This window comes from Sapajus apella, unplaced genomic scaffold, assembly GCF_009761245.1.
Source record: "Sapajus apella isolate SASKATOON/1434 unplaced genomic scaffold, GSC_monkey_1.0 scaffold38, whole genome shotgun sequence".
NCBI classification, from domain to species: domain Eukaryota; kingdom Metazoa; phylum Chordata; class Mammalia; order Primates; family Cebidae; genus Sapajus; species Sapajus apella.
Genome location: NW_022436978.1, coordinates 20089709 through 20112265, shown reverse-complemented (window position 1 = coordinate 20112265; position 22557 = coordinate 20089709). Strand labels below are relative to the sequence as shown.

Here is a 22557-nt window from a genome sequence, read left to right as displayed (position 1 = left end):
TATTTGGCTGGGACCTGCTTCTTAGTTCATAAGTGGCCTTCTTCTTGTCATGTCTTCATGGGGAAGAAGGAGCACAAAAGAGTTCCTGGATTCCCTTTCATAAGGATACTAATGTCATTCATGAGGGCTTCACCCTCATGATCTAATTACCTTTTAAAATCCCAACTCCTAATACTATCACATTGAAGATTAGAATTTCAAATTATAAATTTTGGAGCATTCAGTCCATTGCACTCTTTTTCATTCTTTTTTCTTTTTGCTCCCCTCACCAAGTTATTGTTATCCAGTGACTTGGCTTTAATTTTGTTGATTCTTCCTTCTTGATGATTTAGGTTGCTATTGAACTCCTCTAGGGAATTTTTCAGTTCAGTTATTGTGTTCCTCAGCTCTATGATTTCTGTTTGGTACTTTTCAATATTTCCTATCTCTTTGTTGACATTTTTACTTTGTTCATGCATGGCTCTCTTGGTATCAGGGAGCCTTTTTATGAGAGTTATTTTTAAGTGTGTTAGGAAAATCACATAACTGTTTCATTTGAGTTTGTTTCTGAAGATTTAATTTGTTTCCTTGTTTGGAACATCTTTGCTTGTTTCGTTATTTTTCTTGACTCTGGCTTGATGCCTGCCCATTAGATAAGGCAGATACTTCTCTAAATCTTTATTGACTGGCCTTGTACAGGGGAAGACCACCATCAGTCATCCTGGTCAGAGATTCTCATGGCCTCCACTAATGCTTTCCCTGCCCAGAGAGAAGTGGACAGCTGTGGTTTCTGTCCACTCACTCTGTGCTGAGCTGAATGTGGGGAGCTATGGTGTCTAACCAGCCCTATCTGCCATCTTCAATCTCCTCTGGGCCTCTGGGCAGCTACACTGTGCTGAATCCATCAGAGCTTTAAGGTTGCAGAGACAAATGGCAGACCTTTAACAAACTCCGGAGAAGATGGAGCACTGGGCACACAGATTAATTCTTTCCCTTCCCAGGAGAAAGGTGAGAGCTGAGATTTTTAATCTGCTCACTCTGTGCTGAGTTGATGGGGAGATCAATGGTATCCATCAGCCCAAGCTACCGTCTTCATTCTCCCTGAGGCCACAAGACTATGTCAGACTCGTCAGAACTGTAAGCCTGGCAACTTAGCAGTCGGTCATCTAGGGAGTCCGCTAGCATCCGGGACAAGCAAACCAACCTTTTTTCTCTCCTAGGTAAACTGGGGAGCCAGGGGAACCATTCCTGATTATATGGCACTGTACGGGGTGCATGATCTTCGGCAAGAGGATGTTCCAAATCTACCTATTGGCTTTGCTAGTCTGGTTTTGCAATCTCCCAGGGTACAGAGCCTTCCAACTAGTTTCTAATTTCTGGAAGATGAAATTTTGAATTGTTGCTGCATTGGCATGTTTATGGGGAGAAGAGTCAAAGGTCCTATTCCACTATCTTTTTCCTACTCCACTGTATTGCTGGCGTCACTCTTGAAAGGATTACTCTCATGGCTTTAAGAAGACTGGAGAGGGAGGATAACGTTGCTAGAGGGAGAAGGGTAATGAGGTAAGTCAGTTATTAGCCATTGCAGCAGTTCAGAGATGGATAATAATGTACGGACAAGGCCCCAGAAGCATACAAGAGAAATAGACAGATTAGCTATGTATTTGGGAGATCTGTTGATGAATTGGATCTAAAGTCTGAGGACAAGGGAGGGATCGATAATTATGTCAACATTTTAAAGTAATAAAAAAACAATTGTTGTAATTCATAACATGAGTCATGACTCTTGTTAACAGTTTTTACCTAGGCCCTATGCACATAGGTCATATGCAGCTATAATATATAGCTATCTGTGTTTCCAAATCAATTTGCTTTGGCTGTAATAGCAAAGTTGTTTCATTGCTTAAATAACTCTGCCTTGATTAGTACCATTAATAGCTATGTGTAAATAAAAGTGTTTTAAATTTTGATTAGGACAGTTAAACTTTGCTAATTCAGACTGATTGTATAATTGACTTAAAAGGTTTGAGTTATGTAACGTTTACAAGAAAATAAGTTTTATTACTTTGAAGTTCAAGGGCGTATCAGACTAGATTAAGAAATACTGTCAAGTAGAAATCCCATAGGATTTACTTTCTTTTTTTTTTTTTTCTTCTGAGTTGGAGTCTCACACTGTCGCCCAGGCTGGAGTGCAATGGCATGATCTTGACTCACTGCAGCCTCCATCTCCTGGGTTCAAGTGATTCTCCTGCCTCAGCCTCCTGAGTAGCTGGGATTACAGGTGCCCACCACTGCGCCCAGCTAATTTTTATATTTTTAGTGGAGACAGGATTTTTCCATGTTGACCAGGCTGGTTTCGATCTCCTGACCTCAGGTGATCTGCCCATCTCAGCCTCCCAAAGTGCTGGGATTACACATGTGAGCCACTGCACCCAGCCAGGATTCACTTTCATGGTTGATAAAATGGCTTTAGTTAGCATAGCAAGTATTTGTAATTTCTGTTGCTAAAATGGTTAAAATTTGTATCATCCATCTTATAGATTAAACACATCCATATCAGTTGTATTTACATTATTTCCTTGGTAAGACCCTTTTAAAAATAGATAAAACAAATGTTATCTTATGTTCAAGTTAGTCCTGTTTGTTATTAATGGAGTATCAGTAGTAAAGCTTTATATTTTTATAACATCTCAGTCAATATTGAAATATGTTCAAGGTATACAATGTGAAATACATTTGCTTAAGAACTGAAGCATGAACAGACTGCAAAGCATGTGTGATCTTCCTTAGTGTTCTGTGTTATTATCCTTAGTAAGCATTTGTGATTTAACATCCATCCATGAAACTGGCAATCTTACTCATTATCTTGCAAGCGGGCCATTCACAGTTTTTGACAGACATCTAGATAAACTATGAAACAATGTTTGTGACTATTATGAGAATGAGGCTACTTCTTCTCCTCAGTGAGGGAACTCTGCAACCTTTGTGTTCTCCCGTCTGAAACAAAATATCGATGGGCCTAGGATTTCAAAACCAGGGTCTATTTAGGGTTGACTCGGAGGTGGCCAGTCCCGGAAAGCTTTTCTCTTTTTCGTCAGAAAAGACTCTTAACTTCCTCTCTGGCTAAGGCAGGTTCTGATTTGAAGGTCATAAAGACTTAGCTAATAATTCATTTATTATTGTTATTATTTCTACCTTTACACAGCTTCTATTCTGGCAAAGGAGACGGATGCCAAATAAGAAACATAATATACAAGTAAAGTATATATAGTAGTTTAAACTGATATATTTTACAGAGAAAGGCAATGAAGCAAGATACTCCTTTGTAGGGAGTATGTTCCATTTTTATTTCCAAATTAAAATTAGTAATTAGGTTTTCAATAAGTTATTTTGTCATATTAAAAATCGCAATAAACTAAACAGCTACAATCATAACTACTGTCCCTGAGTGCCTACAGTATGGCAGAGGTGGGATAGATATTAGTATATTTAATTATCTTACTAACACAAGTATTATAGCATACTTACTATGCTACAAAGAATATGTTAAGCGCTTTATGCGATGTTACCTCACCTATCTTACCACACAGAAAGTGAAATAGAATATCCCTCCTTTTCAGAGGAAAACGTGAATGCTATGTGAGGTCAGGAAAGTTGTCAAAGGTGACACAGTCATTAGGGCCAAAATGGGAAATCATCATTGAAGTCAATCTGGCTTTGAAGCTCACAGCTGTTTCCTAGAACCTGGATCATCTGTCAAAAGTGTGATTCTGCCCTTTTTTACTCCTGCCTCAACACCAGGAGCTGTTTGTCTTTTTCGGAACATATTTTATTAATGCTATCATTTCTTCTTCTTCTTTTTTTTTTTTTTTTTTGAGACAGAGTTTCACTCTTGTAGCCCAGGCTGGAGTGCAATGGTGCGATCTCGGCTCACTGCAATCTCTGCCTTCTGGGTTCAAGTGATTCTCTTGCCTCAGCCTCCAGAGTAGCTGGGATTACAGGCATCCACCACCATGCCCAGTTAATTTTTGTATTTTAGTAGAGACAGGATTTCACCATATTGGCCAAGTTGGTCTCGAACTCCTGACTTCAGGTGATCTGCCGCCTCGGCCTCCCAAAGTGCCTCATTTATTCTTTCATTCAACATAAATTCATTGCGCTGAGTTCATTTTCAAAGGTGAAGAAGTTATACCCTTAATGAAGGATCCTGTGGTCTGATGGGGGGAAACAGACATACAAAAATTTACTTTCGTGAAATCCAATTCATTTTACAATAGAGGTATGAATGCCATGGCAAAGCTCTGAAGCCCTTCTAATGTGATCTCTGAACTTAGAGAAGACAAGTGCCTCAAGCTTTTTCTGATTGTTACCTTCCCTCAGAAATGCATTTTAGATCATGACCAATATGCATACACACACACATACAAGTGAAACTAAATTTTTATGAAAAACACTTTCGCCTAGTACAGACATTGTATTCTGATATTTCCTAGTTTCTTCTCTTGAAATAAAACTTTGATCTTGACACACTGTAAGAAGATGGGTCATTTAGCTAGCCCTTGAGCGATGAGTCAGATGTTTAGACGGTGAGGTTAGTTTTAACATCCTGTACCTGGACTTGAACTACTTTGGGACTGTTTCTGGAGAGTAAGTTTAGGAATCTTTAACACATACATCATAGGTGAGCTTAATGAGGGAGAGGAGGCCATAGAATGAGTAGAGAGAAAGGGTCAAAAGAAAAGTCTTGTGAGAATGAGGGCAGGTCCCTCATTGAAGTTGGAGAAGCTAGGAGCATGAAATTGAAGGGATTATAGAATCAGGGAGGTGGTTAGAGTCCAAGAAGCCATGGATAGAGAGTTTCAAAAAGGATGAATTAGGGAATGGACAGACAGCGAGTAAAGCAAGTCGGAGAATTTCTCCTCTTTCTGAGTGAGGTCATAGAGAAGACAAGATTGTCAATTAAAGAACTTGGAAAAACTGTTACCTGTTTTTTTTTTTTAGAGTGATGAGGACTGCATGTAATTTAGGAAAGGGCTTGAATGTAGGAATATTACATTAAGGGGAAAATTGACCAATGTTGATTGGCTATGAGACACAGAGGAAAGAAGGGATTCAAAAATCTTGTTAAGATTTGGGGTCTGGACACTTAGGGCAACACATGAACAGAATTAGAGAAGTTAGGAGAAGGAGAAGGAACTAGGTTTCTTATTTTAATGAGGCAGGGACAAATAGAGATTCTTTTGAATATGTTGGTTTGGGGATTCAGTGTCATAACTTAATATAAATGTTCTATAGCTCACCTGAAATATGGCATTAGTTTGGGTGGAATGTCAGGGTTGGAAATGTAAACTTTTAAGTGTCATCCACAGAGAGAGGTTGTAAGAATGGGGTTTCTTGTAGCTTTAGAAAGTGGAGAGCACATGTTTTAGACTTTGACTCAATTTATCTTATCTCATTTAGAGAAGCCCATCTTCTCACTAGTCTAATTATATATCGCCTAGGATGGTGCTAGTCCCTAATATGCTTCAATAAGAGAGTGTGTGTGCGTGTGTGTGAATATAATGCTGGTTGTGTTCATGACAGATGATAATGAGCTTGAAGTGTCCATTAAAATTCCAAGGAAGAAGACTGCCCAGAGAATTGGTGGCTAATCCAGTTACAAAAAGTATATAATAAACTCTATCATTCTTAACCTTAATCTCATCAATGTTCATTCTTTTTTTTTTTTTTTTCTTGAGACAGAGTCTCACTCTGTTACCTGGGCTGGAGTGCAGTGGTACGGTCTTGGCTCACTGCAACCTCCATCTCCTGGGTTCAAGTGATTCTCCTGCCTCAGCTTCCTAAGTACCTGGGATTACAGGCGTCTGCCACCATGCCTGGCTAATTTTTTTTTTTCTGTATTTTTAGTAGAGATGGGGTTTCAGCATGTTGACCAGTCTGGTCTCCAACTCCTGATCTCGTGATCTGCCCACCTCGGCCTCCCAAAGTGCAGGAATTACAGGCGTGAGCCACCGAATCTGTCCACATACCAATCTGTCTCTCTTCTAAGGCCTGCTGACACATACAGTGCCATTCTGCAAATTAATTAAAGATGTCCCCTCTGGACAGACGGATTACAGAATGGCATCCCTTCCTCTCACCAGCTGAAGTCCAGCCCCAGGGCATGGAACTTGGTCAGCATAACTCCTGACTGGGTTTTACCCCTATTTGCCCCTCTGTATCTGGGTGAAGTGTACACACTTCACAGCTGACTGCACATAGCAGCTCCTCCTGTTTTTCCCTCCCTTCCTACCTCTCCCCATCACTGATCTATTCATCCTCTCCCTTTCCCTCCCCTCCCATTTTTTCTCCTCTCCCTTTTTTCCTTTTCTTTAATTCTTTTTTCCAGGTTATACTGGATGATAACAAAATAATATAATTGAAGAGTTAAGGAAACAAGATGTTCATACTCCTTTTTGGAATTGTGGTAAAACATATAAAACATAAAATTTACCATTTTAGCCATTTTTACATGTACAACTTACGGCATTAAACACGTTCACGTTGTTGTGCCACCGTCACTACCATCCGTCTGCAGAACTTTTTCGTCTTTCCTAAATGAAACTCCGTACCCATAAAACACTGCCTCTTCACTCCCCCGACCCCAGTCCCCAGAAACCACCCTTCTACTTTCTGTCTTTATATATCTGATGGCTCTAGGGGCCTTATAGAAGTGGACTCATACCATATTTGTCCTTTTGTGGCTGGCTCATTCCATTAAAATAATATCTTCAAGGTTCATGCATGTTGTAGGCTGTGTCCGAATTTCCTTACTTTTTAATGTGTATATTCCCTTCTATATGTATACCACTGGTGAACGTTTGGGCTGCTCCTACCTTTTAGCTATTGTGAAGAGTGCTGTTATGAACAGTGATGTACAGGTACTTACCTGTTTGAATCCCTGCTTTCAGTTCTTTTGGGTACATACACAGAAGTGCAATTGCTGAATCATATGGTACTTTCACGTTCTTGACCTTTGCTTTTTATGAATTGAAGTTTCTTGAAAAGTCTAGCTTTGATACGTTTTCTTTCAGCAGACATAATACACATGTAATTCTTGTACTGAGTAATCCAAATTGAGTTCTCTTTTCTCCACTTTTAACCATGCCCTGTCGCATTCCTGACTGTTAATAATAACCTTGGAAGATTCCATAACTTTCCAGTCACTTAGTTACTAGACACTAGAGCAGCCTAATTGAACACTCTAGGCTCTCCTCCTCCCCACTCTGCCGCCACCCCCTGACTTGGGTTTGACAGAGGAACCAGTAGGGGTGGGGTCTGCTCTCCCATGGACCTCCCTTCCTGCCCCCAGGTTCCAGCTCCTGTGTCGGGAGGAAGGAAGAACATGCAGCCAGTGCTTTCTTACTACCCCCTTTTAAAATAGTTCACGTAGAGAGTCCCTTTATTAGATGCAACCTAGTCTCTCTATTTAGGCACTCCTGCAATTGATTAGGTCACTATTTGGACCCTGTTATTGAAATTTCTTATGACTTGTCCGTTTTGTATGTTGCCTCTAACTGATTGGACTGAAGCCGTTGCTGTGGCACGCAGCCTGTATTTGTTGATTTTTACACCTGTCTTTTCAAAAAGCTAACTCTTGGTTGCACTGATTTTTCTAACCTATACATGTTGGTATGTATGTGTCTTTCCAGGTTCATTCCTGAGTCATTTTTCTGGATTCTTCATTGCTAAAATGCCTTTAGTAACCCATATGCTGACAGCTTCTTAGGTCAGGAAATTTTATGAATCCAATATATTTGGATTTTCCTTCTTTAAATTTTAGAGTTTAAGCTTACTTCTCAGTTCTGGAAGTACAGCTAATTTCCAGATCTTAGTGCTGAGCACCAAAGTGAATTTTGGCATAGATTCTGACTTTCCCTGTAACCTGGCCTACCTCTATCTGATAACACTGTGTGTGTAGCCTACAGTGCTATATGGGGAAAACAAACAGCGCACAGTGTTAGGAAATGGTGCACCTACTGCAACTCCTTCTTCGTAAACTGTTGTAAAAATAAGAGTTTAAAAATACTTTAAAATGTTTTATGAAAATTAAAAACTACAACAGGAAAATAAAAACCATTTGAAAGCACTTTATCCAAAAAGAAATACTATTGCCGTTTTAAACACACACACACACACACACACACACACATATACACATATTTGAGATGGCATAATATATGGTTTTATGTCCTGTTTTTTTAAACTAGTATGACTATTTCTCTGTGTCATTAAGAATAATTTGAAGGCACGATCTTTAATGGACATATTAAATTTTATTATATTTGTTTATCATGATTCAGTTAATAATTATCTAGGTTTAGAGTGTTTATAATAATAGCAATATCTAATAATTATTCAGTACTTACTATGGACTAGTTGGTGGTTTAATGCTTTACGTATATTCACTCTTCATTTAATTGTCATACCACTTTTGAGATCCCCATTTTGCAGACAGGAAGACTGAGGCATAGAGAGGTTAATAACTAAAGACACTTTGTGATTGGAAGTTGGTCAAGTTGTAATTGTTATTCAGCTATTCTGGCTCTCCAATTTGTAATCTTAACCACTATCCTACCTGACTCACGGTATGATAAGTATCTTCTTGGGAGGAAAAAATCTTTATCTGCATTTCTGATAGTTTCTACTGGGAAGATTCCTAGAGGTGAAATATCTAGGTCAAGAGCTGTGAAAACTTTCAGACTTAAAGGAATGTTGTCCAGTTGCCCTCCAGAATGTTCCTACCAGTCCATGTTCACAGCAGTAGTGGGAAGAGCCTGCCTGTCTACTGACTCCCACCACTGTTATTTAATTCCTCTTTCATAACCCTGAATTTAGGATCTCCCTGAATGGTTAAGATAGTCCAAGGTTCCATGGCTCCCTTAAGAACATAGAAAATCCAACTTTATACAAATGTGGAGTCATTTGTATATGTGCTTCAGATAGTACCACATCCTTGTTTTATTGGTCCATACGTAAATGAGCTTCCTTATCTCATCATCACTAGATGTGAGAAATTGCTACCATGAGGGTATACTAAGCCTGATTGTGTCATCTGAAGGTCATTACACCTGTGGAGGGTGGCTTTCAAAATGTAGCCTTGTTTTGACAACTGCCATCGTGGGTGCTATTTATGGTATTTTCTCAAGCTTTTAGGCAGTTGGAAGTAATTTCATATTAATGAACTTATACTACTCTTTGGCTTAAAAAACAGTATTGTAAAAATACTATTTATTTTTTTCCCTTGCATTAGCGTTATAGAATGTACATAAAATGTTACACTGCATCTGCATTTCTAGGTACTAGCAACTTTTGGTAACCCTGGTTTTTTATCTTTTGAAGATAATTTCTTTACTACTCCCAGTGAACACTGACATTATAAGGCATAAATCCCCCAGGATTTTTAATAGAAAAGTTGAAAAAAAATTCCATGGAAATATCACAGGGAAAAGGATTTTGGTAATTTCTACAGTTATTCAGACAACTTCAATGAGGAATAGAAAATATTCCTTGTGATTGTATGAAAATTAATCGCTCATCCTTCACTGGCACTTTGTATTAGGACTTTGTCATCACTGTTTTCCGAAAGAATCTTTATTGAATCATACATTTCACTGTGCTTCATTAAGGTTCTGTGTCTGTGCAGGTACTGCTTGGATTTTGAATTGCTTTACATTCTAAGAAGTATGTTAAATCAGGCAAGAGGCTGGTAACCTGGAGCAAATAACCAATGCACACTTACTGTGAACTATCCGTGAGCCTGTGTTGCTTATGATTCCTTTTATTTTTATTTTTAAGCGCGACTGTTGGTAGAAGCTTTGTCTTGAACACAATACTGTTGTTAGTAGCGAATGAAATGACTGGAACTGTGCTGAGGAAAAAAAAGTAGGCTGAAGGATTTATAGCAGACCACTGCAAACCAAATGTTGCAATTATCTGCAGCTGAAAACAAGTAGCTTTTAATGTGTCCATTTGGCCAAGAAGAGGGAGGAGAATTACAGACCATTGCTCCTTCCTCTCTCATTCTCATACTCTCTTCTTTATGTAGTTTATCATCCATAATTTCAGGATGTATTTTGCTTCTTTAAGCTGTTTTATCTGTAGGCTTATGAGGTCACTCATGTGTGAATTCCTTTGTTAGTCATCTCACCTTTTGCCTTGATGATAGAAAATTGATCAGGCCTAAAGTACAAGTTCAATAGACAACCCCCTTGGTCCTTTGTCTAGGAGAATAGCTACCATTGAAGGCCATGAGCAGGTTGCTATTAATATGACAGCCTGCTCTATCTCCCACTGTAATTTATAATGAAATACCTAATCTCCATTATTTTGATCCAAGCAGGCGATCCCATGAAAAAGTCTTTTCATCCAGTTCCCAATGGCTGTTACATGAGAAATGGCAAACCAATAATTTTTGTCAAGTTTTTTAAGCCAACAGAAATGCTTTTCCACTGCTACAGTTTCAAAAGGCACAGATAAAGCTCATTCACTGAGATGAATGAAAAAGCCATCTGGGGTTTTTCTTTTTGACTTCCTTTCCTTTTCTCCATCCTAGTAATCAAATTTGAGCAAAATCAAATGGGGCTTTCTATGAAAGTACCTTTTGTTGATCTGAACGAGCTGGTAATTTACAAAATACCCTTCCTTTGTGAGGAAGGCTAAAGAAAAAAAGAATCAGTAGCTTTTAAAGCTGGGCCTTAGTGGGACTCTAAACGCAATGAAAGCAGTCTGTGTTGAGAGATTGAAATGCATTTCAAAGCCAGGCCTGACTCGGGGTACAAGGAAGAACAGACCTATGTGCATTTTGTAGGAAGAAAAATGTGAATGAAAAAAGGAGAAGGGGAAAGAAACGGGGGATATCTGCATCATACATTAGTCACCCTAATTTTGGAGATGCATTCATCTTATTGAAAATGCGTACGTAACCAGTGATACCGAAGTCGGATATTTGCTCAGTCAGGATGCTCAACAATTTGAGCCTTTAAAGTTTGGAGCGGCATGGGTTTGTGGAGAAAGTCGGCTTGTGATGTGTGTGATGTTTTTCTCCAACTTTTTCTTTTTCTTCTTTGCTTTGGGATCTTGCGGGAAGTAGCTCAAGAAAACCTGAAGATGCCAATTTTTAGACAACTAATACTTCCTATTTTCCCTCCTTTTGCCTGCTAGATTTCCTCATGGTTGTGATTCTTCTTCACCCCTTTGAATTTGGAAGGATGGCATACACATATGAAAAACAGTAAGTAATGTGTGATTTTTTTTCAATTACTGTTACTAGTTAATTGTAACAGAGCTGAAATTTGATTACTGGAGGAGTTTGAAATCATGATGCATGCCTTGAAGGAAAATGGGTTTTGTGCAACCTTTGCATTATTTGGTGTGAATTACCTTTGGTTTGATTTAACTCTTTATCTCACACAGTTACTATTGTGATAATGAATGTATTATTCACCACTGCTAAATTTACCCGGTATATTCTGTAATTACTAAGTATTTGTGCCATATAATGTGTGCATTGTTAGTACAACAGTTTAAGAAACAATGCAAAAATTGCAGGGGACTGTCTTTGGAAATGCTAAGTTTTCTTGTTTTATACACCACACAATCTTCCTCACACACTGATAGTTTTAATTCATAATAATAATGTTTCCTAAGGACCTTTCTATTTATGCTTGAAATGAAATTCTCATATAAATTATGTGAGCTTATTTCTTCAAAATGAATATCCAGAGAGAGGCAAGAGTTGTTCTGACATTATAAACCAATCCATTTTTAATGCAGTTTAAGTGACATTTCTTATAATTTAATCAAGCATTATAATTAAAATAAAAAAGCTTTGATTAGAGATATTTTCTCATTTGGGAAAGTGAAAAGTTCATTTTTAGCTTCCTAAAAATAAGACAGACGTATGCTATCTGAAGACATGATCCTTTGGATTAGAGTACATGCCACAAGTATTTTTTAAAACATAAATGCAGCATTTGCATTTCTGAGTAACTACAGTGCATGTTTTAAATATATAAATGCCTTAGAATTAAGCAATGTGGGGGAGAATCAGTTCTGATATCACTGAAATAGCCTGAACAGTATTTGCATTAGGGCTGGCACTGCTAAAGCAAGCAGATCCAGAGAATTTCATGTAGGCAAACATGAGATCTTGTTTCTGGAGCCAAGAAAAAAACAAGATTAATTAAAACCAAGTCCTATGTTGTTTAACCCTTAAGATAACAGTCAGCATTTATAGAGATGCTGAATTGGGGAACAGGATTCAGATTATTTCACAAAGGTCTCTTCGAGGGCCAAACGCTTTCCCTTCTAACTATTCCACACATCAAATATAAATTCCTGGAAGTTTGTATTTAAGATGAAGTCTGTTTTCCAAGCTTTTGGTCTCTTTTCCAACTTCCTACATTTATCTTTGCCTGTGTTTCTGAGCCATTTGCTGCCTCCTAACGCCTAACTTTAAAATAGCACGCATGGCAGCCTGCCAAGACGCTGGCAGTGGGATGTTGGTTTGTATTGGTGTTGAAGTTGCAAAGCTTTTGTTACTGATAATTTATAACAATGGTAACAAAAGAGATTATTTAAACCTGAGGGGATAGGAGACAGGAAAAAGAACAAAACTGGTGCACTTCTTGATGGATGAAATTGTGGTTCTTCCTGCAATAGCGAGCTGGGTGGTTGTGTTGTCTCCTTGGATGTGATGCTGCAGATGACCTGCACAGCGTCCAGTGTCACTGTAGTTATTGCCTGTGGTCATAGACTGACAGAGAAGTGTGATATAAAAGAGGGTTTGTCTAGGGGATGTAATTAATTATCCACATTATGCAGAATTTTTTCTCAGGCTATTGACTCAATTCCTTTATATAAGTTAAGATTGTTGCTAAATTAAGGTTGTTGCTTTTTTTCTTTCTTTTTAGGAGTGTTGTTGTTTTGTTGTTAATACAAACCAGTACTTGGGAAATAATACTTTGTCTTTTGCTTGCTAGTTTCATGTCTAGTCAATCTTGTAAGCCTTTTGCAAAATTTCTCTTCTATGTTTCTAAGCACTTTCGGTAAAAGCTAGAGGTACTTTGTCTTGCTGCAGTTGTAAAGGATCTCTGCGAAGACAGCATTAAGAAACAGGTAGTTGGGCCCTGAAATGAGCTAAGGTTCCTGCCTGCTCCACTTGTCAATGATTAGCTGTTCTGAAACTCTTGTTAGTGTAGCAATCTATTAACAAGAATAATGTTTGTACCTATGCTGAGAGAAGAGCAATCCTCTTTCTCTCAGCATAGGTACAAATATTATTCTATAAGCAGCTACCTTTTGGGAAACTGGAGAGCTAATGATTTTCACTTAGCCATTGGGACAAAGGAAACCTCACATATTTTTCTTGCAGGCTTCATATTCTCAAGTATAACAACTGATATATTACACACTTTACTCTTTGCTAAGACAATACAAAAGTAAAAACAAATAAACAAAAAATCACTCCTGGAAAGTTTAGAAATCTAGATCCACAAAGATGATCCACAGAGATACCACGAAGTACGGAGTATCTTTAAAACTTAGCAGTGGAAAGGAAGTGAGTGACATATTGGTAAAGACTCTGAAGCATCTGAGATTGACTTTAAAGTTTTGTTTTTCTTCTAGTAAAATTAAAACTTCATTAAGCTTCATGTCGGAAACTTGGAGATACTTTTCCATTACAGTGATGCTATTGAGGTTTCAGTGCTTTCAGGGCCTCCTAATAGAACCCAAATGTGGAGAGGAGGCTCATGAAGCACCACTCCTCTCTGGGTGGACGTCCTGGTCCATGCTTAAGCTCCGCCAGTAGAAGCGATTACCTAAAAGGTGTTCTTTTGTTGTCTTAGACAGGATAGAGTAAATATGCCCATGCTTTGAGGTACCAGCAAGCAATAATAGATTGCTTGACTAATCAGTCTGCATTCTCTAGTGTACAGGGTGCAGGAAAGTGGTTGGCCTGGTTTTCACTCCAGCTTTATATTGATGCCTCTGGACTCGTCACCAGCATCTTTGGACTTTGCTTCCCTCAGGTATCAAAAGAGGATGTGATGTGTCCCTTGCTTGTTTCTTGTCTTGCCTTCTACGGGCTGGGCAGACTACTGGGATGCACTTTTTGGCATGAATATGATGGTCGGTCTAGTCAGCTTAGCTGGTGATGACATAATGACAAAGAAGACAAGACCAACAGACACTGATGCCACTATTAACGTGAGGTGGGAGCCAGCTTTGGATGACAAAGGGGATGAGGCCAGTATTGATCAGTGCCCGGGTCACTTCATTTGTTAGGCAACTCTCAGCATGGCAGCAGCACATCCAAAATGGAGGAAAATGTGCCAACTCCATCATGTCTTGACATTCAGAATGGGGAAACGGGGAGCATCGTAAACAGAAGAAATCTGTTTTGTAGCACCACCTTTTACAAGCATGTTGATGCATGTTGTCATGCAATACGGTAGATATAAATAATGTCCAGATAATTCAGAATAGAGAGAATATACATTGGTTTGAGACTCAGGAGGAAAAAGAACAACACAAATATGAAGGCCATATATTTTAAACATTTTTTTTGAGTCAGACTTGGCTCAAGGTTTTTAACAGCTAAAACAAAAGTGGAAAAAAATCTTCTAAAGGATAACTTCCATATCGTGAGCATTTAATGCATTTTAGCCCTAACGCTTACAGGAACCTCAAAGCCACCTATTGTCACCTTCATTTTCTGGTGGAAAAAATGCAGGATAAGAAGGATTCAGTTACCGGCCACTGGCTACACAGGCAGCACATGCCTCTGTGGGATTTAATCTGGGTCTCTCTGACTCTCACAGCCTTGACTTTCTTTGGATGACGCAGACGCCAGCTGTCCCTGCAGTCTCCTGCACGTGCACACCCTTCTCCTTCATTGCCCAAGGCCAGTCCAGAATCACGGATGTCAGCTCCTAGTGACGTTCTCTAATGGAATCCACTTTCACAGAAGAGTGAGCAGGCAGTGTAGACTTTACTGAGTGGGAGGTAGAGGGGTGAACTTTGCATATCCCACATCAAGCACTTAAACATTCCTGTTAAACACTGTGGTCTGCAAATGGTCTTCTTAGTTTGCTAAAATTGGAGGTTCCTGTCTTTGACTCTTCCCTCAGGCTCCACCCAGATTCCCTAGCTGCTTTCCTTTATTCCTGGGTCCCCTTTTCTCTCCTCATTAAAACAAATAGGGAGCAATATGGTTTTGTCCCAGCTCCTAAAACTAAACTTGCGCGTCTAAACCCAGTGGCATGCTTAGCACACCTCAAAAACCTTCCCTGTAACAGTTCTTACTCTACTTCGTAGAAATGAGGATGATGTGGTGATTGAAATAATCCCATTGCACATTTTCCTTTGGGGAAAAACATACCAGTCTCTTGGCTTTTGAGGCATCTAGTTTTGAAAAAATATTCTTCAGTGGGACGTCAAGGAGGATTCAGGGGACAGTGTCTTTATCAACAAGCATTACAGAAAATTTCATTGCTCTTTTGTCTTAAGCTACCCCCGATGACTGAGTCCAAGGTGCCACAGGGGGAAAAAAAAAAACTTAGAACATGTTAGTGTATTTGGGGCCACGACCGCATAATTAAAGGATAGCTTTGAATAGAAAATTAACAATGGAGGAGGGATGCAGCTTAGAATGAGAAAAGAAATAAAGGGGACTTACCAAGTAATAGAACGCTAGAAATGAATTTGAGTCTCCTTTTTTAGTGTGTCCCGTAATTTTATTGTATACTATATAGAAAACTATATCCTATAATTATATACTAACCAAACGATGTCAGGTTTATTTAAATGATAATAGAATCCTGATGCCTAGAAAGAGAAAGGCAGGCTAGACACCCTGAAAAATGGAAACCAAGTCTTCTTCAGGTTTAATATCCCAAAGGTTTAGATTTGTGCTGATGTACATTGAATCATGTGATTAGGTAGTAGGCTTTTTATCAGTTCAGCTTCTAGGTACTCTTTTAAAAAAATTTTGAAGAGAGAAGAATCAACTATAATAGCTCAACATGTACGATTTATTTTGAGTTTGGAGCATGGGGTGAAAATTGAGAAACATTTTATAAAAACTTTTGAAACCCCAGGTTTAGAAAGCTTTCAGAGTCATTTGCCTGCACTCAGGTGTATTTTCTGCATAGATTTCCTTTTAAGCTACTCAGGTCTTTACTTTTGCCTTTTGGCTTAAACAGTTGATGTTGTATGGTGCTCGGAGCCATGAACTTGATTGTCAGCCAGTGTAACTCTTTTAGGAGAGGATGTCAAATCTGCTAGCCATCCAAAATTACCTACATTGCCTACACCCAAAATTGCCTACAGTTGCAATAACAGATTTAATAATACAGACTTTCTTTTGTTCAGAAGGGCAAGCTCTCTTAACAGATAGATGCTAGATCATTAGGGGTGAAAAGACATGGACACAGTGACAAAAGTGTGCTATGAAAAAAAAAACATAGCTATTTCTAATTTCCTTTATAAACTGAAGGGCAAAGTACTGCACCCAGTGAACCATTTAGTATCTTAATAGTTCAAAGGTAGAAGCCAGCAGGACACAGTGAAATGAAGACATGAGCACAAGAAAAGTTGTGCTTCTCCAGCTTTGCTGTGCAGAAAGTTTGAAATTTGGCCACAGGTCATGCAGGAATTCAGTATTTCTTTCATCTGCTGGGAAGTCAGCTCTGGAAATAAGGCTCCTTAAGCATACAGCAGAACCCTTTCCTGTCAAGCTTGCTTGGATGACTCCTCTGAAACAACTTGGATTAAAAAAAAAAATACAGGGCTACTAGGCATGGCCAAAGAGAAAGTCATTTGTATTTCCTCACAGAAAATTTGAAACTAGACAAGCTACTTTTCTGGCCTCAAAAAAAAAAAAAAAAAAAAAAAAGTCCAGCTGCCTACAGGGACAGCATAATCTATCATCAATGCAGTGAAAGTAGAAAAAAAAATTTAAAAAGGAATTTTCCCCTTTCTGTCCTTCAATCCTCTACCCTCCCTTCTAAAATAATAATAAAAAGAAATCTTCTATTTTTTTTTTTTTAATTTAGAAGAGAGAGTAGAGCAAAGAATGAGGACAGAGAGGGAAAATTCCAGACATAAGATGAATTTTAGAACAGTTCACTTGTGTTTTGAGTCCTTTCTCTAATTTTCTCCAAGTACTTATTTAGTGCCTGCTCTACACCTAGAGGATCAAAAATCTTTAAAAGCTTTATAACATAAAGTCACACAGTTTTAGAGCTTCTTTCTGCTTCTAGCAGTGGGATTGCCAGTTGGGAGGGTGAGAGCAAAAGGCAAGGGTGACCCTTATGGAGAGCGTGTCAGGTCACCAGGTTTCTGTTTGTTGTTTCTAAAGGTCTGTGAGCATATCTAGTATAATACTATAATTTCATATTTGAAAAATGCAAAAATACCATTGTTTCAATGATTTGAACATCACAAATTAATGTCCCACAGAATCATCTTGGTCAGATCCTGATGGGGATATGCAGAGGGTAAGTCATTCTCAGCCTGCAAAAGCCTCTGGATAAAGTGTGGGCACCTCTTTCAGAATGCGGTTGGTGCTGGGGGAAGCATGAGACTTTACATGTTTATTAAAAATAGGGTATGGGTTAAAATCAGATGAGAAAAACTGGTCTAGATCAGATGAAGAAGAGACTTGAGGAGTATTCTTTAGTCAGTAGATATTTGTGGAGCACTCTACTTTGTATGATACCCAGATGAGGGTGTCTTCCATTTACATGTAGAGAACTGGACATGTACGTGTGGGCTCAGATGAGTTCTGGACTCAAGACAAATTTAGAACCATCTTTCAACAGAAATGTCAAGCAAGTCAGGGACCAATAAAGGCCCTTTGTTGTGTTTGGCACAAAGAGACCGTGATTGATTTCAGCAAAAGCAGTCTGGGTAGAGGAACAACACGCCGGCCAGTTTGAAGCGGGCTAAGAAGAGAGTGGAGGTCAGCGGCGGAGCCTGCATCCATGGACAGCCCTTTCAGGCAGCTGTGCCAGGAAGGGGAAGAAAGGGGCAGGGTCAAAGCCGAAGTGGAACACAGGAATCAAGGCAGAGGGTTTAAGATGGGAGATAATTGAAAGGAAAGTATTTCAACACATGCGACACAGTGAAGTCACTACTGTTTTGTGTTCTTTCATGAGATGGTCAGTCAGGTGTGGCCGTGAGAGGGCACACAGGGGAGGTGAAGGAGAATGAAGTTTATTGTATTCAGAGGTCCTAGAGAGACAGGGTCTTGTGGCGGGAGGATGGGGGAGGGAGGAAGGAGCACCAAGGGAGCCAGCTCAACCAAGCAAGCAAGGATCAGAGAGACCAAGAGAGCAAGTGCCTTGATGGGGGGTCAGCATGGAGTACGCAAGCAAAAGGCAGGAGGGGATTTCATTGGTGCATTTGAATGTCACTGGGTCAAAATCAGGGAAAGGCAATAGGTGGAACTGGGGGCGGGGGCCAGCCTCATCACACTGTGCACCTCACCTAGCTGCCTGGCCAGGGGCCTCATAGACTGTGGGCATTGAGGCAGCAGGAAAACAGGGCATTTTAACTTTCACAGAACAACTACTAATTCACTGAGTGTTTGTTGAAAACACATTATGAAGTGAAATGTGAGATGAGAAATGCATAGTTCTGGCTCTCACAGAGTTTGCAAACTAGGTCACTCAATAAGGCCAATCACTGATATAATAGGCTGGAAATAATAGGGTTCATCCAAGTGGCATGAACAGTGCTATATGGATTAAAATACTGATGGTTATTTATTCATGTTGGATTAGGGAAGATATTTTGGAGAAAGTGGACCTTAAAGAAAAAATTCCAATAGTAGGAGGTGGAGAATGAAAGTACAAAGGATGTGGAGGGCCTGGGTATCATGTTGGATGTTGGGTTGTTATACAACAGTCTTAAAGATCACGTAGGAAACATTGGAGTTTTTACTGAAGTGGCTTCGAATTACAGATGTATAGGCTTGGTTTAATTCTATGAGCAATCTGAAAGTTTTTGAACAAGGAATGGACATGGTACAGAAGTCTGCATTAAGAAAATGAACTTGGCAGCCATACCTGGAGATGTCTGGAGCACACAGAAGTGGGAACCTGGCTAGGAAACTTGTAAAATAGACTTGGTGAGAAGAAACCAGAGACTTGATCATGGTAGTCATAGTAAGGACAGGATGAAAGAGAATTAATTCATTCATTAATCCAACAGATACTTACTTAGTGCTTACTACATGTAAGGCAGACACAGGGCTCTAATCTCAAGGAGCTCCCAGCCAAGTGTGTGTTCAGTTCTGTAAAAGAAAAGAGAAGGAAATACCCAATGATAAGAGATTACATAGGAGGCATGTGTATGGAGGGAACAGGAACCCAAAAGAGTAGCCTTTCCAGAAGAGAGAGGGAGAAACAGTTTCAAATATTACTGAAGGGATTTGGTAAAAGGAGACTTGAAATGAGTCTGTTGGCCTTTGCAACATGGAGGATGTTAGCAGGAGCAGTTTCATTCAAGAAATTGGGGGCAAAATTATAACTGTTATAGATTGAATATTGATTAAGAAGTGAGGGATTGAGGGATTCTTCATTGAATAAATGGGGAGCAAAATTCTAACTGTTATAGACTGAATATTGATTAGGAAGTGAGGGACTGAGGACAAGGAAAGAGGAAAATATTTTAAAGGGAAATATGTGGCAGCTGCTGAGGGCAAAGTAAGAAAGAATAAGATAAAAAAAAGATCCTGTGATTTTAAGTCTCAGTGAATCATGGTATCACTTGGCAAAACAGGGAAATCAGCACAAATACTTAATTTTAAGGGAGCTTTGGTTTCTCCTGGATTAAGTTTGAAACATGGATAGATATTTGGTCCATGATTGGAAAAAGAATGATAAAAAAATTAAAGAAATGTTAGGCCTAGATACAGCTTTTTTAGATTTGCATAAGTTAGGTAGTTGCCAGGGTCCTAGAAGGTAAAACAGTGGCGGGGGAAGAGGAGTGTAAAGCACAGGAGAAAGGGGTGAGAAAGCGGATGAAAGGTCAGAGGACCTGACTGACGGGAAGTGGTTAGAAAGGCCACGGAAACCATCAGAGTTAGCTGTTAAGGCAGTTAAGGAGGGTTTTGTTTTCATGGTTGTTTCATCTTCAGTGGTTGTTAGACTGTTTGCTCCAAAGCAGAACGAAGACCAAGAAAATGCCATTGCTTGTGGCAGCTAACAATTGTTGATAATCTTGGGAACCATTTGTTCTCAAATGGGGGCAGGCATTTTAGTAGATGGATTAAAACAACAGACACGGGATTGCAAGGAGTGAAGGCATGAGTGGGATTTCTTTTTTGTTGTTGCAGAGAAGGTGACAGAAGACCTTAATAGCAGGTTGTGGCAAGGTTGAGAGCAGACCTGAGCATGTTCGAATGAACAGCTGTCTGTGAAGAGGAAAATCGTCATTGGAGGTGACACTTGAAAGGAAAAGGTAGAAAATGAAGGAAGCAAAGTTGGGGAGACAGTATGATTTAGCTTCTATCTCAGTGTTTCTGTCAGAATTTAATGAGGTCATGGATATAACGTATCTGACATGTAACAGGTTTTCAGTAAGCTTGACCTATTAGTATGTTGGAGTCAGAGGAGATGAAGAAGGCATTTATCAAGTGGCTACTCTGTGCCAGACTCATGCTGTTTCACCTCCCTGCACAGCGACTCTGAGCTGGGTGTTGTCAGCTACATTTTAAACCTGATAAAGCCAGAGGTGAGGCCTTGCTTAGAATCACAGCCAAGGAACTGCAGAGTGTGGATTTGAACATAAGTCTGTCAGAGACTACAGATACCACTAGGCCTTTCGATTTTATGAATAATTTTGGTTTCACACAGGAGTAAAGGAAATGAGGGAAGTAATTTGAAGAAGCTCTTACTGAACAGGTTGTATGTTCTTTGTGAAGCAAAAGGTGAGATATTTGCTGAGAGTGAGGAAATCCAGGTAGAGAGACGAGGCTGAGGAGAGAAGAAGACAGTCAGCAAATGCGGGGAGTTTGGGCATCATTAAGAGAGAAGGAAAGCAAGCTGAGGTACATGGACTTTCTGTGAACCTTGTTTTACAAGGATTTCTCAAAATAAGTTCTCTGGTACTGCCGCGGGGTCTTTCACATCAGGGATCAGCACACTTTCTGAGAAGTGCCAGGCAGTAAACACAGGTATTTAGACTTTTTGGAACATATGGTCTACATCGCAGCTACTCAGTTAGCTGCTGTAGCATAAAAGCAGCTGCAAGGTAAAAGGTAGATTAATCAGTGAGGCTGTATTCCAATAAAACTTCATTGATGTTGAAAAGTTACTAATGTTAGAACATTTGGACATTTATATGAAATTTTCTTCTTTTGATTTTTTCCAAGCACTTAAAATGTAAAACCATTTCTAGCTAAAAGACAGCACAAAAACAGACAGTGAGCCAGCTTTGGCCTACAGGCAGCAGTTTGCCCAGCCCTGCTTTAGGTGTTTATTAAATTACACATTCCTGGGTTTCACTCTAGAAGGATCCAATCGGAATAACTGAGGGCAGGGCCCAGAAATCTGCATTTAAAAATGGCAGTTGCATGATTTTTAAAAATCTACTCTAAGACTATTGCTTAAAGACAGAACTGTAAGTAAAGAGTGATTGTACATGATTCCTTGAAAAATGCAGACTCTCTAGGTCTCAAAGTTACTGAGTTTGCCACACTTGGCAGCACGGGCCTAGAAACCATGGAAGGACCACAGTGGTCTGGAACTTGACATGGGAGGCATGGCAGAGGATGCATGGTTGGAAGATTCTACGTGTGTGGCTAATGCTTCACTGAATGACCATTCAGGGGGCCCAGACTTGGCAGGAAGGCAAAGGAAGACAGAAGGAGGCTGATGTACTAAAAACAAAACCAGGAGGATTCCAGGAATTTGGGCTCATGATGACAGCAAAAAACAGACTTGGAAGGTCAAGGGTCATGGGGAGAAGGACAGACATTTGTGATTACAGCAGACATTCAGAACAGGTGTAAACTCTGCTGACGTATAAGGTAGAGCCATATCAGGAATGGACCGGGGTCATGGCGGTGGGTGTCCTTGGAGATGAGAGGTGAAGAACTTGTGAGTCCAATGTCAAAGTAGGGTTGGGTCCACACAACTGACAACACAACCTAAGTGTCTAAGAAACTTAAGATGCAGATGGCCATGTGAGTAAGAGAAGATGCTTGTCAGCATGGGTTAGGGCAAGGGGGCTGGAGGACGGTGTGTGGTATTTGGACAGGTAGAGAACAGGAAAGGAGAGATGTTCATTAGAACAGGATAAGAGAAGGAAAGGAGAGATGTTCATTAGAACAGGATAAGAGAAGGAAAGGAGAGATGTTCATTAGAACAGGAGAAGAGAAGGAAAGGAGAGATGTTCATTAGAGCAGGAGAAGAGAAGGAAAGGAGAGATGTTCATTAGAGCAGGAGAAGAGAAGGAAAGGAGAGATGTTCATTAGAGTAGGAGAAGAGAAGGAAAGGAGAGATGTTCATTAGAGCAGGAGAAGAG

General features: G+C 39.6%; 1 protein-coding gene across 3 annotated transcripts in view; it reads left to right on the top strand.

Annotated features, from left to right (window-relative positions):
- The window catches only part of LOC116565015, a 719225-nt gene that overhangs the window by 140072 nt on the left and 556596 nt on the right, over positions 1 to 22557 (top strand). For all 3 annotated transcript variants that reach the window (XR_004275207.1, XM_032298569.1, XM_032298571.1), the window contains exon 2: positions 11182 to 11251. Coding sequence is in view for 2 of the 3 variants with exons in the window: in XM_032298569.1 (XP_032154460.1) it covers positions 11182 to 11251 (70 nt within the window). In the remaining variant the exon portion in view is untranslated. The remainder of the gene's footprint in view (positions 1 to 11181; positions 11252 to 22557) is intronic.